Genomic DNA, 20370 nt, shown 5'->3' with positions numbered 1-20370 from the left:
AGCGGGAGCCCAGGGAGGCCGGGCGCAGCCATGGAACTGGGCCCGGAGCCCTCGCACCGCCGCCGCCTGCTCTTCGCCTGCAGCCCCTCTCCTGCGCCACAGCCCGTCGTGAAGGCGCTGTTCGGCGCGCCAGCCGCCGGGGGCCTGTCGCCTGTCACCAACCTGACGGTCACCATGGATCAACTGCAGGGGCTGGGCAGGTGAGGAGGGGTAGACGAGCGGTGCCGCAGGCCGCTGACCTCCCAGACCACTTTCGGGGTGATCAGGCCGCGAGAAGGGCCAGACCTCTCCGCCGCTTGGGAGCGGCCCCGCCTGGCGGGGGCTCGCCATGTGCACCCTCCCCCCCAGGCGGAATGTTGGGCGGGAGAGGCCGTTCGGACTCTCCAGGGCTGCCCTCAGCCCCGAGCCAGGCCCGGTAGGGGGTGGGGGCGTCCCGGGCTCCCCACCTTCGCCACCCCTTTCGGATTGCCCTGTACTCTTCTGTCTCTATCCCAGGAAGTTCTTTGAGATCGACCCCCACGGGGCAGAGCGGGCCCTCCTAGGCGCTCGCTTCCACCCTTCGCTTAACCACCTCGCAGGATCTAGTTTCCTGTGAGCTTTGTTCCTTCTCAACAAAGGGACATGGCATTTTCTTTCCTGGGGTTTGTGCAAAATCAGCGCAGCCCCTCGCCCTGTGCACATTCGTGATGTCCACCGCGATGCATTCCTCAGGCCAGGCCTTTTTACCCAGCTTTCCATACCCAAAAGCTCCCTGGACTTCTCTTCATAGCAAAAAATGCATCCCACAGTGTTTGTGGTGAAGCTGCTTTTCCTTCAATCTTGGACATCCTGTTTTCTAAGTAAGTACATGTGGTGTAGATTTTCCAGCCTCTGAAAAGCAGGAACTTGTCCTATTCATTTTTCATCCCTGCTGCTAGCACTGTACCTAGAGCACATGCTCCCATTTCAGGAAATACTCCAACATTCATCACCGTCATCCTATCCTATCATGCGACCCAGGCCAGTGCCTACCACCCCACTCCCTTCTCATCTCTAACACTTAAGTGCTAGCTGGCTGTTGTGGCAGCATGGTGTTCTGTAGTGTGGTCTAGAAGTAACGATCATAAGTGGCAGCCTGTCTCTTGTATGTAACCTTTTAGTTATGTCCTATAAACAGAATTATTTCTCTTGGTTTCAGCGAGTATGAACAGTCACTGGAGGTGAGAAACAACAGTCTGCAGAGAGTGGGCTCCTCCGAGTCAACCGATTCAGGTATTGTTTTAAGTCCTCCATGTTTATCATGTGTCTGCTGTGTCGGGAGCGATATTTGGAATTTGCCGAAACATGTGCTTTCACTCAGAAACTTTTTGTGGCATGTGGCAAGGGACCACATGAGTCAGGAGCGAACACCTACCTTCCTGTCCGGTTATCTAGATAGCAGGGAGGAAAGGTGGATGGATGCTAGGCAGGCACTGGTGGGTCTGGGTGGTGCTAAGCAGTCTCCTCCACCTTACTGCCTTTGGTAAGATGAGCACCTTTCTTGGCGTTACTTTGGGGAAGGCAATAAATACTTAAACTGGCTGGTCATATGGCGTAATTGTATTTTCCAAACCCCCAAATTATGCATATAATCGGACAAGATAAAATATTTGAAATCAAAACTATATCCGGAAACTGGGATTCCCTATTCTTTCCATGGGTAGAACTCACAGAAAGTTACTGGGTAACCTCTGTCTAAATGACCAAGCAAGTCTGTTTAATTCAGTTTCTATTCTCAAATCCTGTTTGTCTTCATCGTATTTGCCAAGTAGTAAAGGGGGGTTAGTAGATATACCATGAAAATGTTAAGACTTGTGCAGATATTAAGTTTTTGACAATCACATAGAGACTCGACTTCAATTCTGGCATATCATCAAAGCCATAAGTCTATTGACTGGCTTAAAGAAAAAGTACTAGCATTCTTACTTATTTTAATAACAAAATGGTGTTTCGTGTATTATTTTGTGAAAGATGTTTTTATTTCTCACAGGCTTCTGTCTGGATTCTCCTGGGCCCTTGGATAGTAAAGAAAAGTATGTATTCACTGCTTTTAAATGTTTGTGCTTAGAAAAATACTCTTAATTTTTTAAATGAAATTCATCATGCCCCGGACTGGAGCTCTGGATTTAGTGGTCCCTCGTAAAACTGGATCCTATAAGCAGTCTGGTCCCTTTTGAGAATGAGTAGTTTGTGTCAGCAGCTTTCAGAACTTTCTTTCCTTTATTTTAGCTGTAATTTGGTGTTGTATTTGAGTCTCACCCAAGCTCTTGCCCCAACCGCTGATGTCATAGCCTTAAGAGAATGTATTTTAAGACAACACCTGGGTTTGTTGTTTTCACCGTGAAGCCCAGCGTTGGGGGTGCTTGTGAGAATAGGACAGCATCAAAAAGCTGTTCTTCCATCTTGCCTAAAATGGGAATGTTTGACTACCCTTCAAACTATAGGTGAGACACAATGCATCTTCCGATGTGACTACCTCTTTATCTGCTTTATTCTCATTGTTTACCTTCTGATTTTGTTGCAGCCTTGATAATCCCATGAGGAGAATAAATTGCCTACCTGTAAGTTCATTTTGAACTAATACCTCTTATTTGCCCCTTAGCTACCAGTGTGACCTTGATAGTAGACCTTTAGGTAGGCAATGAAGACTGCTTTGCCTTAAGTTTCATAAGCAGTCATGCTCCTAAAGCTTCAATAACTGCCTCCTGAGGGTTTTTCCCACCATCTCTAATTATCAGAGTTTTATCAAACCAGGAGGGGTTCTTTTTATGCAAATAATGTTATTTGGTAGGGGGAGTTGGCAGCCCTAAATCCCTGCTAGGGACCATAGGCCTTGTGGGGTTAGGTGTAAAGCCACATAGCGGGAACTTATGTCCTGTGTCCTGACAAGGTTGAACACTGGCCACACTTACTGCACTGTGTGAATTGCTAGGCCCCTCTCTATTTCTTTTTCTTTTGAGAACTGAGTTGCCATTGGATTTTCATTTGTGTACCCTAATTCCTTTCTTCACTTTGACAGCAGAAGCTCCTGGGGTGTAGCCCGGCTCTGAAGAGGAGCCATTCTGATTCTCTTGACCATGATGTCTTTCAGCTGATGGACCAGGATGAGAACAAGGAAAACGTGAGTGTGGCATTAATGTAGCTGGCAGAGATAAAACCCACAAGTGTCATTGGCTTACAGAGAAGTGGCTAGGCTGCTTTCTGGGAGCCTAAACTTTCACCAAAGTCATGGTGGTCTTTGGAGTCAGAGAAACTTGGATTTGAATCCTGCTGCTTACTAGCTGTGTGACCTTGGCCAGTTTTTTTCTCTTTTTTAGGTGTTTTTTTTTTTTTCCCGGTAAAATAGGAACAGCAGTATCTAGCAGCTCTGTTGTGGGAATTAAATGAGATAATGTAGACAAAGGATTTCATATGATTCCTGGCAGGTAGCAGCTGCACAGATGGTAGCTCTTAGGAGTAATTATATTCACGAATAATTTATCTGGAAGGGTCTGCCCAGGCCTTCCTTTCTTCTTTGTGCTGACCTTGGGCTGAATTGTAAGCTTAGGCAAAGGCTGCTTGACAGTATTTGAAAGAACAGAGCCAACAAGTCCCAGGGAATTTGAGTAACTGAAATGGTAGCTTTGAGGGTGAGCCTGTGGTTGTCCACCCAAAAGTCTAAGAACACCCTGGCCTGGCTTTTCTCTCATAGCTGGCAGAGTGCCTTGTACAGGGCAGGCATTCAAAATAGTTAAATGAATTAGCTCAACTATTCTAATCTTTTTATATATATTTGCATATATATTTTCTCCCCTTTTCCATTTCCTACTAAAATTCCTAAGCCTTATAATCTTCCAGACTTAGTATGGCGCCTCCATGAACTCTCCCAGTGATTCCTCTGGCAAATTGCAAGATGTTCCAAGGGAGAATACAGAGATGAGTTCCTGCCTTGAGTGCTCGGAAGACTGTGTCAACCTCTGTGTAGTCTTTTTTACCAAAGAACAGTCCAGAGCTGTACCCATGCCAGCTTGGTCCCCACTCTCATCCCTCCCAAACTTGGCTTCTCATAGGGTTGCCTGCTCTGAGCTCCGTTCTGGAGGGGAAATGGCATAGGTTGGAGAGCTCTCACTCTGGGGTTGTCCTGTCTGGCTAGGAAGCCAGATCTTTAGGAAATCATGTAACCTAGAAGGCCTAGTTTCTTCATCTGTAAAATGAGGATGATTGGTTGTAGTTGGTGGTTGATGGGCTAATACATAGAATATACTTAGTACTGTGTTGGCACATAAATACTTTGATATTAGCCGTTACTGCTCTGAGCACTTAATACCAAGTTCTTACATGGATATTTTAGGGTAGGGGGATTATGAGTACTTTTAAACTTTAAGTAAATGGAATCATACAGTGCATATGCTATCACTTCTGATCTTTCATTCAGCATTATGTGAGGTTCGTCCATGTTGAGTAAACCGGTAGTGTTTTTCCCATGGCTTTGAGTATGGGATACAATAATTTTAAGTGGAAATGAATTCTCTCCTAGGAATAAGGTAGAAAATATAAAGCCTTCAGACATAAATCTAGAGTGAAAAGTGGTGGATCCTGCTCAGAGTCATATTGAAATGACTTTCTTTTAGATTTTAGAAAGTTGTTGACTTAGCTTATAACTCAGTGTTTTGTGTACTTGGCAGAAATGCGTTAGGAAAAATAAAGTGGTGAGAGAAAAAAATGCTGCATTAGAAGTTAGCTGTTGACAGAGTCTTTGAAATTCTGAGCTACACAGGTCCAGTGCTGGAGTTAGAAATGGGTAAACTCTTAGTTTGGAGGCAGTGACGGAGGTGACCAGTGCCCGCTCCCTTGGCTGTCTCACCTGAACTGTAGCTGAGGCCCTCTAGGTGGTTTCCGTGGACAGTGGACGATGTCTCGACTCTACTGTCTTGCAGGAAGCCTTTGAGTTTAAGAAGCCAATAAGACCTGCATCTCGTGGCTGCCTGCATTCTCATGGACTTGAGGAGGGTAAAGATCTCTTCGCACAGAGGCAGAACTCTGCCCCGGCTCGGATGGTATGTGCTCTGGCGATCGTAGGGAGGTTCCTGATGGGGAGAGAATTAAAAGCACCCTCTTTCACCTGGAGTTGAAGACCCTGCAGTAGCTCTTGCTGTCTTTACCTTGACTTTGTCTTTCGAAACTAGGTGGTCACAGTTCTGGTGTTTTGCTGTGTCTGGAGAGCACACAGGCAGAAGGAGAGTGAGATGGCATGTTTGAAATATTGGGCTTTAGTGAGGAATATTTGACCTGGTCAATTCCGGGAAAATGATCAGTGAGCGACCCGGGTCATTGTCCTAAGCGTATGGTAGAATTCTGTGTCTTATTTAAAACTTGCTCTTTCACAAATGCATCTGAGTGCTAAAAGGTACTTCCCAGAGTGATTTTTGGAGAGAGCACTTGGCTTCTTCCAAAGGTGGTTTATTAAGAACTTTTGTGGATTTCCATGAACTCATTGCCAGTTGGGCTACTTGAAGGTATTTGGGGCCATGTGCCCTGTGGTTATTTATTTGCCAGGCAGACTGTCATTACTCCCAAAGTTTTTCCTACTGGTGATCTGACAGCTATAGACGGGAGAGGCCCAACTTGAGCAAAACGATTGCATTTGGTTTCCAGGTTTTCCTGGGAACTTACATCTGGAAAGTTGTGGTCTAAGGTGTGGGTTCAGCCAGCATCGCTGTCTAGCATTTGCACAGAACACTTTTATGTTTTCTTGGCTTTAATCTTTGTAAGCCTGAGAAGTAGCCGGACTTATCCTTTTTACAGATTGGGAAGGTGTGGTCAGGGAGGTTGGGTGATTTGCCAAAGGAGACAGATAAATAGAAGACCAGGATTTAACAAACCCTTCTGATTCTCAAGTACGCAGTGAGCCTTTGAGAGCTGAGTACCCAAATAAATATGTTGAGTGCGTGTGTGCTCGAAGCCAGCATTCCCTGTGATCACTTGGTCATCCCTAGGTGCAAACTGAAAGAAAGCCAGTGCTAATCTCATCAGTTTGGCTTTTGATTATGTCAGGGCTTTTTTTTTTTGTATCCTTGCTTTAATCTCCAAGCTCCATCTGTCTTTCCTCATAATGGCTTCTTGGCGTAGGACTTGTGTAGAAAGAATTAAATCCAGTCCAGAGATTAGTCTGTCATTTTCTATAGCACATTTGCTTCTAGGGATCCGAGAACCCAGGTCACAAAACCTCATATTATAACATGATGTGCGCATTTGAAGGGTGTTGCCTTGTGATAGAGTTACCTACCCCTAGGTTCTGCTGGCTGGAAAACTGCCAGCGTGCCCAGGGGGTGCTCAGGTGCCTTGTGGAGGATCAAGGACAGCCCAGAGCTTGTTCTATGGTGCGATGCAAAGCTAGTGTCTGAACCAGAGTAGGCCAGCTGCAGAGAGAATTCCTAGATGAGTGATCCGCACAGAAAAACCAAGGGGCTGGCTTGAGGGCCTCTTAATGCACCCATACTCCTAGGGGATTTGGATCTTAAGGATATTTGTATGGCTTATGTTGGGACCACTTTGTTACTCTGAACTTTTTATATGTATACATATCTCTGAACTTTTTTTCTGGCTTCGAAAGTGCATGTGGAAAAGATAAAGTATCAGCAATGTTTGTATTGGCAGTATTTATCTCTAGGTAGTAGATATATGAGTGGTTTAACTTTTTATGTTAAATGTATACTAGTTCTATAATGGTGGTTCCCCCCAGAAATCAAGATAGGGTTGCCTAATGAGATGCCCCCAGTTTTACTCCAGGAATGGTGTCTCCTAGGGAAAATATAGTGGGGAGAAAAGCCTAGGTTTTGGAGTCAGACAGGTGAGCTGTGTGATCTCGGTAACTGTGCTTAAGCACTGGTTTTCTGATTTGTTAAATAAGAACAAATTGCCCTTAGTGTGTTGTGAGACTTAAATGGGACTAGATGTGTGAAGATTATAGCATAGTGTCTGGCACACAGTAATTCCTCAGTTAAAAACTGAGCAGCCGTCATTTAAAATCCAAGTCTAAAGAATTAGGATAGACTTTTCTAGAACCAGGACACCCTTTATTTCCCTCTGTCAGAACTGGAGCTACAGAAGCATTCTCTAGGCCATTTTCTGGTCTCCCTAGAGACTTGTATCTTCTTACCCTTCCTCATTTCAGCGGATTATCATGTTGTCTCAACCCTAATGTTGATCTGTCCTCTGACAAAACAAACCTGTCTTTCACAAGAGGCTACCCCCAGATGCCACTGTAAGGTGAATTGCTTCTGGAAAGAGTTCTTTGTGAAGGCTACTTGGCCTGACATGACTCAGGACTGTGTGTGGAGATCAGACCATTTATAGCCTTGAGATTCATATTCCTTTGATTAGTAGCTGCTAAAATTTTACTTCTTATAACAAATATAGTATGTTTTCCTCATAAAAACTAGTGACACATCCAAAGAAAGTAAAGCTGATCATTTATTAACAAGCCATGAATTCTGTCTTGCAGCTTTCCTCAAATGAAAGAGATAGTCGTGAACCAGGAAATTTCATTCCTCTCTTTATGCCCCAGTCACCTGTGACTGCCACTTTGTCTGATGAGGATGATGGCTTCATGGACCTTCTCGATGGAGAGAATTTGAAGGTACTGTGTGTGTGTGTGTGTTCCTATCCATTCCACTGATACCCCGAGAGAAGTCATGTGAGAAAGTACAGTGATTCCCCAGGACTTGAGTTGGCTGATAATTTTGTTTGTTTGCTGAGACTTTATAGCCCATTTAAATCCTGTGGAGGACTTCAAGAGAAGACACCGATACAATCCTTCTTACCCCAAAGGAGCTCACTGTCTATTTTTGTGCAAGAGATGTGAAACTTTGGTCGACTGGTAGTCACATGGCCTAAAACTGAAGAGACTGGATCCCTCCTCCCATACGGGGTGGGGGGTGCTTTTAGCTGTGTTCAGATAACTGAACGATAAAATGTGTTTCTCTTTGGACCTTAAAATGTTGGGGAGTGGGGAAGAGGGGCAGACATGAGATACTTCCTGTCCAGGCCTGTCTGGTGTTCTTCAGGCAAAATCACACCTAAAGCGTTTAAATCTTTGTAACCGTTTTTCTTTCTTTAGAATGATGAAGAGACCCCATCCTGCATGGCGAGCCTCTGGACAGCTCCCCTGGTCATGAGAAAAACTACGAACCTTGTAAGTAGTTCCAGTGTGCCTGGAGGGAGCCTAGAGTAACTGGGCCTCTGGGACAGAGTGGACTAGACTAAACAGAAAACCGACCCTCTGCTCACATCACCACAGGAATCAGATTGTTTCATTTGAGAGTCTGGCTTTGGGTCTATGAGCCTTGACTGGTCACTAGTGTTTTCTTGTGTTACTGCACACTGTGTTTTTCAAGTTTTTTGTCCTCATTGGTGTGTGAGGAAGTCTGGGTAACATATATGCATGCAGTTCCTGTTTTTACAATTTCTAGTTCATCCCAACCGTTCTTGGTCAGTTAATGTCCTTTCTATACAACTCCAGCCTCTAAACCTTTAGGGTTTAAGGTTATTGGGTAATATCTGGAACATATCTGCTAAATTGAATTTAAGAGAGTCCATTATTCTTAAACTATATAAGATGTGGTATTGCCTTAGATTTTAATTGACAGCGTCATGAGCAAATGATTTGTAGCTGACAAAAAGAATGTGATCTTAGCCGTGTGATTAGAAAGCCTTTGCTGCAGGAACCATCCGCACCCACTCAACCCAGCGGGTGGCCCTGTCGGTGACAGGGCCACAGACACAGCCACTCTAACTCAGGGGCTGACTGGACAACCCCGGGCCCAGAACCAAAAGAGGAGATGTTAACCCTGCCCTGTTCTGGTTGGGGTGGAGAGAACATGTTGGATTATCATGTTTTCCTTTCCACATTTGGGAGGGTACGGAGAGACTAGAACACATTCAGAGAATACTCAAGTAGAATAAGGAGACTCAAACCTGATGCTATGGACAGAAAGGCTCCTTTTGAAGAGATCTTGTTCTTAAATACAGAAAAAAGAACAACCGGTCTTGAATTACAGGACTTTAGCAGAGCTAGGAGGTGGCCACTGTAGCTACTCATTTTTGAGCCAGAAAGATAAGTTAAGGCATGGAAGGTTGGAGGGTACCACATGTGTTTAAAATCTGTTGAGATGTTAAAGCAACGTGCATGTAATAACAGGGCAGAGGAAACCAAAAATGTGTTCTCACCTGGAAGGTGACAGTTACCTGACTCTTAAAACCCTGTGTAGACAGGAAGCTTTTTGAGGGCACCGATTGTTTTCCTCACCTCCATGTAATGCCAGCTCAGTACATATGCATTGAGCACCAGGTACTTAGTATCTACTAGGTGCCGGGCCCTACAAGAGTTGATGGGACTAGGTGAATGGGCAGTGTGTTTCCTCATTTAGGGTGGGTCTTAATCCATCTCAAGAAGTCCTAGGTCCATTCTCTAACCCTGCAAGCAAGTTTTAACGAAAGTTGGCTCTTTTTTTCCCCACAGGGTAATCGCTGCAAGCTGTTTGACTCCCCCTCCCCGGGTAGCTCCACCACGCGGTCAGTGTTGAAAAGACCAGAACGATCTCAAGAGGAGTCGCCACCTGGAAGCACGAAGCGGAGGAAGAGCATGGCTCGGGCCAGTCCACAGGACGCTGCTAGTCCAGAGAAGCCCCAGGAGGTTAGTTTTGCAGATTCCTTTTTGCTCCAGAGAGTGAAACTGTTTCTCTGTTCTGAAATTTCCATTGGGTTCTTCTTCTTTGCCGAGACTTGCTTTCTGTTTTTCATTTGTTTCAAGTGTGTTTGTAATTGCCTGTTTGTGCATTTTTATGACGGCTACTTTACAATCCTTTGTGGACAGTTCCAACATCTGTGTCATGGTGTTGGCTTCTGTTGATTGTTTTTTCTGTTCAAGTTGAGATTTTCCTGGTTCTTGGCGTGATGAGTGATTTTTCAATCTTATCTGTGTATTTGGGGTATCATGATGACTCTGGTCTATGTAAATCTTCTGTTTTAGCAGGCATCCTCTGATGCCGCGGGGAAGGTGGGGATGGAAATCAGGTTCCCCAACACAGCTAGAGCCTCGTTTCATATGGTATACATAGGGTGGAGGCAGGCCTCAGGACTGCTGGGCGGGAACGAGAGTTTGAGCTCTCTGCTAGACCTGTGCTGACATTATTGCAGTAGAGTAGAGATTGGGGCACTTAATTACAGCTGGGCAAGGCTAGAAGCCTAAGCTCTCCCCCTTGCTGATGGAGCATGGAGTAAGACCACGGTCTTCCCCTTAGTGTTGGCTGGAGCAGAGTGTTATGTTGTCAAAAAGTTTTGCCTTGTCTTGTCCTCTGGCTTGGCAGAGCAGGCTTTTCTTAGGGCTGCTTATTTCTTTGAATTTGCTGTGTTGCCATCTCCCGCCTCATGAATCTAATGCTAAACTCTTTCGTTTTTAATCTTCCCCTGATCTATTGAGATTTTTAAGTTTCCCACTACTTTAAGTTTGTCTTGCGACTTCATAGTGTTTTCCCTTGTCACTTAGTTCTAGATATTTTAGTTCCTTTATTTCCTTCATTTAATTCAGACCTTTTGTGGCCTAATAAAAGTTTAATTCTTATAAAGGCTTTACCTGTACTCACAAAAAAATGTATCCTCTTTGGTGTCAATTTCAGTATATCTAATTCTGCCTGATTGCCCAAGTTAATTGCACTGCTAGTAGTTGTATGGTTTGTTTTCATGTTATTTTGGAACTTCGTCTACTAATATATCATGAACATCCCTGTAGGTCAGTATACAAAAGTAAATTATTTTCTAAAAGCGGCATGAGAGGCCTTATGGATATGCTGTTTTTCTGTTAATTAACATTTAGATTGTTTCCAGATTTTTAACACTATAAATAGCTACAATAGTCACCATCTTTGCATATTCATTTTTGGGGGAATAAGTGGGGTCGCTCGGTAAATATGTTATGTGCATTCATTCTGTTCTCTAAAAGGAGTCAGCGGTGCACATGCCTGCCAGAAACAAATGATACATTTCTTCAAAACCTCCTCAGCACCAAATGTATCCTTCCTAGGAGATCTGGCTGTTCTGATGTGTGGGAAGTGGTAACTCATGTCTGTTTCTTGACTCTGGGGAGATTCAGCGTCTCCGTTATTTCTTATTGACCATTAAACATTTCTTTGGATGAGTGACCTGTCTTTAAAGTTTAGTCGTGGTTCTCTGGACCTAAGTCCTCTGCTCCTCTGCATTGCCTACTCTGTTTATTCTATGAACTGAAGCCTGCAAAACATTATTACATCTCAGCTGTGGTTACTCTGTTTTTGTTAACTTGTTTATATATATTTTGACCTATTCATAGATTTCCTGATTTTAAAACTAGCCCAGTTTCCTGAAGTGTCGTATTTGGTTTACTTAGAATTGCTTTTGTTTGTACATGTTTTTCCTTCATTATACTGTCCTTATATCCGATTTTAGTATTAAGCATTATAAAAGAGACTGAGAAACTGTCCTTATTTTCTTTAGCATGAAAAAGTTTGAGTAAATATCAGTTGTCTTAAAAGATTAGCTAGAGCATAGCCATGAAAACATCTAGGCCTGGTGCCTTATATTTTATCATCTGTTGTAGGTACCAAATACTTTATGAACATTTCATTTTTTTTCAAGTAAAAGCGGAATTCAAGATTAAAGGGCAGGAATGTTTGTGAACCTTCGCATTGTGTACATGTCAACAAATTGCCTTTCAGAAAGCTTCCTGTTTGAATATCAATATTTAAGAAGAGTCATTTCCTTTTGTCAGACTTGGGGTTTTCCTTTTTATTTTCTCAATATCATCTCCAACTGTCTCCTAAATGCCTTTTTCTTCAGATCTGAATCCAATAAGGTCTGTGCTAAAAACATTCTCTTTTTTTCCCCCCTTTTTTGTAAGTGTACACTTTCATTTCTCGGAGAAATGCTGGTACTAGGCTAGTCACTTCGGTGGTAGTACACACTGAATAGTTTTCCAGAGCGGTTATACTCAACGGTGTACGAGAGTTCCATTTCTTCCACTTCTTTCCCGGTGTTTGGGGTTGTCTGTCCCTTTAATTTTAATCATTCTGGTGAGTGTATGCTGTCTGGGGTTTTCATTTGAATTTTCCTGATAGTCTTTCTTGGTCCTAGATTTTCCTCTCTGTATTGCTTGTCAAAGTTGATTGCCCATTTTTCTGTTGAGTTGTCTATTTTGTGGGAGTACTGTATATATTCAGAAATGAAATGTTTTATTGGCTGGATCGATATCTCCCCACTCAGCCTTGCCTTTTCTTTTACTTGATATTGTTCTTCTGGTACACAGATTTTCTTGTATTTCAATTTATCAATCTTTATTTGTTTAGAGCTTAAGAAATTCTTATCTCCCATGATAAGCCCTTTTGACATGCACTTAGAGGTTTGATAGCTTCCTTGTCCCAGCCTGGAGTCAATCACTTCAAAAAGCCCTGATTTTAGCAGAAAATAGTATGTAGAGACCACACAGCCCTTCAGGGGCGCCCGTGGCACGCCTAGAGCTTCTCAGTGAATAGAGCTAAGAAATACATTTTTAGACTTTGCCTTACTTTTAATCTTCTTTTAAAAAAAAAAGGAAAAATTAGTTTCAGAGCAATTCAATTAGACAATGAAATAATAGTAGACCTAGTCAGTAACCCATTTTTTTCTCTGAATTCAATAAAATATAAAAAGTCTTTATTTGTTAAACATAGGCATACACATTTTAATCTTTTCATGACACGTTCCAGGTGAATATTTTTAAAAGTCCTGTTCAGTCCTAGCCTCAGTTTCCACCTTTGATTTGCTACAGATTCTCCATCAGTCTTTATCCCTGGTGTCGTCCACAAAAGGGACCATCGAGAACATTTTGGATAATGACCCAAGGGACCTTATAGGAGACTTCTCCAAGGTAATCTCAAGCAGATGCAAACCTTTGGCTATGTGAGGCAGGGTTGGCAGGTTACCTAGAGCTCCCAGCCTTTCCCCGTCCCTGAGGTGGCTCCTGGGCTGCCCCAAAGGGGACATAGTTTGAAAATTTTAAAGATAAGGAAACAAACTCATAATCAGATGTATCTTAGTCTCTGTGGGACTGTAGACCTTACTGTTGCTAATCAGAGGTTTTAATAAGTACGAAGCCACTCACCAGCCCCCTTGACTCTAGCCCAAAGGCCAGGGTTTCTGGGAACTGTGTTTCTGATCATAAAAAATAGTATTGCAGAAAAGCATAAATAGACCTATAAGCTCACTACAAGAGTATCACAAGGTTATCTTAAAAGGTCCAGGGTTGAGACTGAATTTCTCTGTTGTCCAAAGAAGCATGGCCTTTGAGGGAAAAGGCCTCCAGGGGGTCCAAAGGAAGATCTGCTGATGGCCTGACAGGGATTTCCTACAGGAAGGAGTTGGCCACCTGTGAGCTGTTGTGACCTGTGAGGGTGGGATAGGGAATGTGACAGTAGCAGCTCCTCTAGCCACATATGATGTGAAGGGCTACCAGACCAATCTTTTATTCATTAATTTAATTAACGTTTTTTTAGTGCTTATTATGTTAGGCAAAGATTCCAAAATGAGACCCAATTCCTTCCCTCAAAAACTTTAACTCATGGTCAGTGAGACCTGTCTAACCACGTAGACAGGAACCACGTGTAGCCACGGCAGATTGGAGTAGATGTCAGTACAGTGTAAGTAGGCCAGGAAAAAGAAAGGGTGTCATCTCAGCGGATGGGATCTGGGCCTATGATATTTCAGCCAGTAGGGCGGGGTTTTGAAGGAACAGGGAAGAATAAGGTTAAAAATGGGATAATTCTAGTCCAAAGGAAGGAGCAAGCAAAGACCCGAGTGTATCCTCTCTTGTGAACCCTTCCATTTGAATCAAAGCCCATACATTTGTCATAATGACCCTGCACATGGCCATGGGAGTGGGTGAGCCCTTGACCCGGGCACTTGCCCTAACGAGTCATTGCTGATGTTCCGTCTTCCCCCTCAAGGCCAGGCCGGGTCTCTTTTTTTCCATCTCCAGTGCCTAACACCACGCTGGGCACAGTAGGTGCTCAGTAAATGAGCGAAGTGGATTTTCCACTGAGTTTTATTTATTTATTTTTTAGGCAAAGCAACCCTTGGTTGACTTCACAGATCGCAAGGACCTTGTCAGCTTACGATCCCTTATTTTTTTTTTATTTTTTACACCTACAGCATCTGGTCTTCCTAGGTGGTCTCCCATCCAAGTACTAACCAGTCCCGACCCTGCTTAGCTTCTGAGATCAGACAGGATCGGGCTTGTTCAGGGTGACATGGTCATAGACTTCACTGAGTTTTTCACTGCTCTTCACAGTCTGGCTGCTGAGTTGAGGACTGACAAAAGCAGAGGAAAGCGAATTACCCGAGTTTTCCGTACTCTGGCAGGCTAGCTCGCTAACCTTGGAGAAGCTGTTCAGCTTTAACGGCTGGAATGGGGGAGGATAGACCTTATCTGTTTGTGTAAAAATTAAATGCTCGATATTAAGGGCAAGTTTGTTTTTCTAAAGCTGCCTCTTACCAGGCAGGTAAGTGGTATAAATGTAGCGTTTATAGGCTTCCAGATTTGCTAAGTGTCTCTCTATATCTTTTTAAGGGTTATCTATTTCATACAGTTGCCGGAAAGCATCAGGATTTAAAATACATCTCTCCAGAAATTGTAAGTCACCCTTTGGAGACTACCTCACGTGGAATATTTGAATCTGGTTGTTCCTGGCAGCCAAAGCCAATTCCCCTGGGCTTTCTCTCCACAGATGGCATCTGTTTTGAATGGCAAATTTGCCAACCTCATTAAAGAGTTTGTTATCATCGACTGCCGATACCCGTATGAATACGAGGGAGGCCACATCAAGGTATGCGTTCTGGTGAGCCCCGCGAACGTGGGAGGCATAGAAGGTGCCCTAGACAGCATCTGTGACTTAAAATGGGGGGCGGTGACACCTGGCCGCTTCTTTGTTCAAACGCTGGTTATGAGAAGTAAGAGACCCCTGTGGGAACGGTGACGCCTGGTGCGCTTGTTCCCTGGCCTGCGGGACTCGACCGTGTCATGCAGCCGGCGCTCCCTCTCCGGGCCCTCACGCCATCGCCAGCAAGGAGGTTTCTAGGCGGTGCCCACCAATTCCTAAGCCAGGCCTGAACACGCCAGGGCTCTGCCTGGTGGGGAGGGGTGTTCCTGGGAAGAATGTAGCTGCCTATGCATTTCGATCTTTAACCAATAAAATAGTGTTGGAATATGGCAAGAAGTTACCTTAAATACAGCATAGTGTTTGCCGTTGTCTCCTGGCTTTTCAGACTTCCCAGATTCACAAATAGCACTGAGAGTATGCAGTCATAACAGAATTTGAGGTGCCTCTTTAAAGATCCCTCTCAGAATTATCACTGCAGGTGTGAGATGGGCGGGTGCCAAGGGTCTCCGGTGCCTTCGCAGGGCGCGGTGAACTTGCACATGGAAGAGGAGGTCGAAGACTTCTTACTCAAGAAGCCCATCGTACCTACCGACGGCAAGCGCGTCATCGTGGTGTTCCACTGCGAGTTTTCTTCAGAGCGAGGCCCTCGCATGTGAGTGCTGCTACACAGAACGGGTGTATCTGTGGGGCATGGCGGCGTGTGGCACGCCTTGGGAGCCCCCTGTTGTCCATCATTTCCGTGCCTTAGTTTACACACGTGGCATGTGAATGCACAGTTTTGTGAAAGTATAAATTTGCATGTAACACATTCTCTCAGATTCTTCTCTACTTAGCAGTCACTTAATGTCATAAACAGCTTGAGCGTGGTTTATAGGCTTTGACCTAATGGTTTCGGTTGTGAAGGGCTTGCGGGCTTCTCCAGTCCAGCCTGTCTGTGGTGCTAGCATTGCCTGTGCAGTATCCTCTGGAGATCTGGCCTCTGTGTCACCTCCCCCACTCCTGAGTTAGTCCTGCTGTCCGGTATGGCTCACTATTTAACCTTCCTTTATATTGACTTAAACTATGACTCTTCCACTTTCCCCCAACTGTCCTTAGTTCTACCTGTGGGGCTACAGTTCTCAGGTGACATCCTTCAGGTACAGTGTGGTTGCTCTATATGCAGATGCCAGAAAAGCGAAGATTTAAAGTAATATTCTGATGCTCGAACAGCATCTTCCACATTCTCACTAATGATGTCACAGGACTGGCGCTGAAAAATATGATCAGAAGTGACTGATGATATTGAAAAGCTAGAGGAGGGGGCAGACAGCTGTCCAGCTATCATCCATGTCCTTTCAGAAAGGACCGCAAGCCTGGAATGTGTCAGGTGCTATTGGCCTAATAAAAGTACAGCAGTGAGCAGGACCGACGGACCCCCTGCTGCTACAACGGATGTCCCAGGAGGGTGACATCAGACGATTGTGACAAGTACTGGCAGATGGTTAGAGCGATTGTGACAAGTACTGGCAGATGGTTAGAGCGGTGGCAGGAAGGAGAACAGCTTCAGCTGGGATGGTCCAAGAGAGGCCCCGGGGCCATGTTCTTGTACTACCTTTTTATTTTGAACCATTTCAAAGCTCGAAAAGAGGTTATCCCTGCACGTGCTTCGTTTTATTTCGATTGCTGATATTTTGTCACATTCACACAAACAGCTGCAACAGGAACTTGGCACGTGTCTCCCCAAGTCCTTCAGCAGCCGTCTCCTAAGGACGAGGACTTTGCCTTGCATTAATACAAAACCACAGTCACACAAAGGGATGGGGTTTGAGCAAGACCTCACGTCCATTCGTGAGTGGAATTATTCCCTCTGCAGGTATTCCTGTCGCCGCTCACGTGCCAGACAGTGTTCCAGGTACCAGGGAGAATGGCAGTGGACAAAACAGACTGAGACCCCTGCCTTCAAGGAGCGTACGTTTCAGAATAGGCAGGCGGCAGGCCAGCATCACAGATGTGTAGTGTGCAATGTGTTAGAAGATGCTTCTGAGAAAAATATGACCGGAAGCGGGAGCTGCCTGGCAGGTTGGAGGAGCAGCAAGGGGAGAACACAGTGCCTGGAGCGGAGCGTGAGGGGAGAGTACAGGGAGTGGGGGTGACAAGGTGTAGGCCCCTTTGAGCCCTTTGGCTCTTGTACCCAGGATTGGGCAGTAAGGAGCCACCAGCCAGGTGAGGACATCAAGGAAGAACATTCAATATTCATCCCAGGCATATGCTGCAAGTAGGTGCCCTAGGCAGGAACGTGCTCGGCCTATGGAGAAGCCACAGGAAGGAGGAGCCCCCTCCGACGGGGAGCGAGGGAGAGAGGGCTGGGAAGGTGGTGAGGGTGGAGAATGAGTGGGAAGCTGTTCGAGGCCATCACCACAGATGAAATGCAGGCGGTGGCCGGGAGGACACTGTGAACCCAAGGGTCAGATGCTAGGGCTGTTTAACCTGGAAAAGGAAATTTGGAGAAGAGACCATCTGCCTTCCATTACAACGCAATGACACTTTTTAAAGGCCGCATGTGGCCAGGACCTCGCCAGGCCGCGCTGCTGTTCCCAGGATTGAGCTGGGAAGGCCCGTGCAGGGCGTCCTCCGGCCACTCTCCCCGCGTGTCCGCACAGGGCTCACCTCGCTGTGGCCTCTTTTACAGGTGCCGCTACGTGAGGGAGAGGGATCGGCTTGGTAACGAGTACCCCAAACTCCACTACCCTGAGCTGTATGTCCTGAAGGGCGGATACAAGGAGTTCTTCCTGAAATGCCAGGTAAGAGGGGCTCTGGAGAGCATGACCACCCCTGGCCTGGGATGGCCAGCTGGATCTGCCTGGTGGCTGTGACTATTTTTGCCGGGGGTCCGGGGATCCGGGGATTTGCCCTGCGCAAGAGGGGCCCTAGGAGCTGCTGACCAGTTCTGTGTTGCCGGTCCCAGCCTCGAAGCCCTGGGCAGGGGCGGGGAGCAGGAACAGGAGTGAGCAGAGGCACCCTGACCTCACTTGCCCTTGTCCCCCAGTCTCACTGTGAGCCCCCCAGCTACCGGCCCATGCACCACGAGGACTTTAAAGAAGATCTGAAGAAGTTCCGCACGAAGAGCCGGACCTGGGCCGGGGAGAAGAGCAAGAGGGAGATGTACAGCCGCCTGAAGAAGCTCTGAGCGCAGCGCGACCCTCCCCGCCGCTGCAGAGAGACTGGAGCAAAGGGGCCAGCTAGGTGACATTTGGAGAGGGCCTGGGGCTTCCTGCCTGAAACCTACCTGCCACACTCCCTGGGCTGGAGCCCATAGCATCCTGCTGGCTACGCCTCTTCCGTCCCTGTACCAGGACAGTCTGCCAAGGCTGTCACATACGGCACGGCACAGTTCTGAGCACCAAGTCAAGACGTTCTGGCTCCTTCTCCCCACAGCTGGAAGGGACCATCTAGGGCCTTATTGGGCACTGTCCCCTCATGAGGGGAGGGGCAGGAGACTAGGCGTGGAGAGAAGAAACACAAAAGGAAATGCTGCTGGCCAAATACCAAAGACAGCCCAGGAAGGAAACGGTCTTTGTGGGATAACCCATATCTTTAATTTATTCAACCTCATCAATCACTTTATTTTTTTTTTTTTTAACTCCTGGAGACTTATTTAACTGCTGCGATGGGTCATAATACTGCCACTCCAGATAGGGTTTTATCCCAAGGACTACCTCTGCTTTTAATTTAAAAAGGGAGTGGGGAGAAGAGGCGAACCTGTGAAGTCGTGGGACAGAACTGGGAGCTCTGTCACCCCAGGAGGCTCTGCTGTTTAAAGCCACAGCCTGGGGTACTGGTGGGAGCAGGCACCGGACTCGGCCTTGGCCCCAGGACATAAGCTAAACCTCCCAAACCTACCTCAAAGGCCGGTGAAATCTATTTGGGGGGGTGACCCTGCTCTTCCTCACCCCAATTCCCTGTGATGTTGGCTTGTATAGGAGTCACAGTCAGGAAAGCACTTCTGGCAGCTTCCATGGGGCCACCCCCAGGTCAGTGTTGGGCTGTGGTAGTGTAGGTATCCCAGAATGGGGGGGCAGGGATGGGTGGGCTCTGTGGGATGGGGGAGGGGAGTACACACTGAGTATCTTCCTTCTATTACTTTGATAACTTCCTTCTACTCTTTGATAACTTAATTTCCAAAAAAAATAGTCTTTTTATGAGTCAAAGAGTATCAAATCAGTGTTGGCTGGCCCATCCAAGGCTGGGGAGAAGGGCCAGGAGCCCTGGGCATCAAGGGGGCGGGCACCAGCATAGAGGACTGTGGAATGTGTTTCTCAGGAGGCAGTGTGGTGGATTTTGAAGGTAAAACTGAGTTTATCATGTTTTGATTTGAGGGACAGGGAGTGATGGAGCATCACCAGTTGCCTCCTCACCTAACCCCATGGAAGTAGGGGTCTCAAAGGAACACCTCCCACTCAAGGAGCTGGGGCTGACTTGATTGACTCTGGACAAGCCTGTTTGGTTCCCACTCATCCCCACCTTCAGGCACCGGCCTCCTCGCCATCTTTGCTCCATTTTGGGGAGTGGAAGCCAAGTTTGTCTTATACACAAGAGTCAGTTTCCCCTCTTGCCTCGGCTTCCTATTCTGGGGATGGGGAGGGAACCAGTGATACTGGAGATGACTGGTTGCTGTGTTAATGGGTTTGAGTTGCATTTGGCTATAAAACAATCTTGTTAGAAAAAGTATGTGGGGAATAGGGAACAGGAGGGGAGAGGGAGAAGACCGTCCCCACACAGTGAGACTCATCTCAGTTGGTCTCTAATCTTGTTTGCAGGAATTCTGTTTGTTGGGCCTGAAAAGGGAGGTGGAATGGCCTTCAGATTATACCAGTTTAACTAGCATTGCTAACCAACTGTTGCAGGCTTTGAAAATAAAAACAATCTTGAACCCATGCTCTGCCTAATTCTTGATAGATTCAATGAGAATTATGTTTCCCTTTAAGGTTGTGGGACCATGCTTGACTAAAACCAGTGGCTGGAGCAGCCACCTTCCTCAAGAGGCCAAAGGCCTCAGGGGTGGCTGGAATGACTTCTAGTTATTGCTCTGATTTCCAGTTATCACAAACTTACATTCAGATTGATTTGCATGATGAAATAGGGACAGTAGAAACTTGCCTCAACCACTGACATTCCCTCACAATCTGTTCATGCATATGGATTAAGCAACTGGCCAAAGGAGATAAGAGTTTAGATTGTGTTCCCAAGGAGCCAGAGGATTCTACAGCATGAGATAGGACAGCTGTCGGTAAGTCATGGGCCCACACAGCCGAGGAAACTTGGAAGTGTGAAGCTGGGGGTTATTGCCAAAATGGATGAACGCTGGAGCAAAAGTCTATCACAAAATAGAGTGGCACCTGGGATAGAAAATAACTTGTGTCTTTATATATATATTTTAAATTTTCTATAG

General features: G+C 45.9%; 1 protein-coding gene and 1 pseudogene across 5 annotated transcripts; one reads left to right on the top strand and one right to left on the bottom strand.

The window, feature by feature from the left end:
* The first annotated feature begins 6 nt into the window (after window positions 1-6).
* CDC25A (cell division cycle 25A) lies at window positions 7-19855 on the top strand. Of its 5 annotated transcripts, none has more exons than XM_015591754.2 (15): window positions 7-200; window positions 1178-1251; window positions 2009-2051; window positions 2543-2579; window positions 3041-3139; window positions 4935-5054; window positions 7502-7636; window positions 8117-8191; window positions 9518-9691; window positions 12836-12934; window positions 14633-14695; window positions 14790-14888; window positions 15464-15594; window positions 17611-17722; window positions 17968-19855. In XM_015591754.2, exons 1-15 carry the CDS (start codon window positions 31-33, stop codon window positions 18106-18108), a joined length of 1572 nt encoding a protein of 523 aa, XP_015447240.1. In that variant the 5' UTR covers window positions 7-30; the 3' UTR covers window positions 18109-19855. The 5 variants fall into 5 exon arrangements, with proteins under 5 accessions (XP_015447240.1, XP_006914953.1, XP_015447241.1 ...); XM_006914891.3 differs by having other exon boundaries at window positions 3038-3139; XM_025048946.1 differs by lacking the exon at window positions 7-200 and adding an exon at window positions 286-839 and having other exon boundaries at window positions 3038-3139.
* Window positions 14206-14324, bottom strand: LOC112482116 (annotated as a pseudogene).
* Window positions 19856-20370: the final 515 nt, after the last annotated feature.

Source organism: Pteropus alecto, unplaced genomic scaffold, assembly GCF_000325575.1.
Source record: "Pteropus alecto unplaced genomic scaffold, ASM32557v1 scaffold156, whole genome shotgun sequence".
Taxonomy (NCBI): domain Eukaryota; kingdom Metazoa; phylum Chordata; class Mammalia; order Chiroptera; family Pteropodidae; genus Pteropus; species Pteropus alecto.
This window is presented reverse-complemented; position numbering and strand designations above follow the sequence as displayed.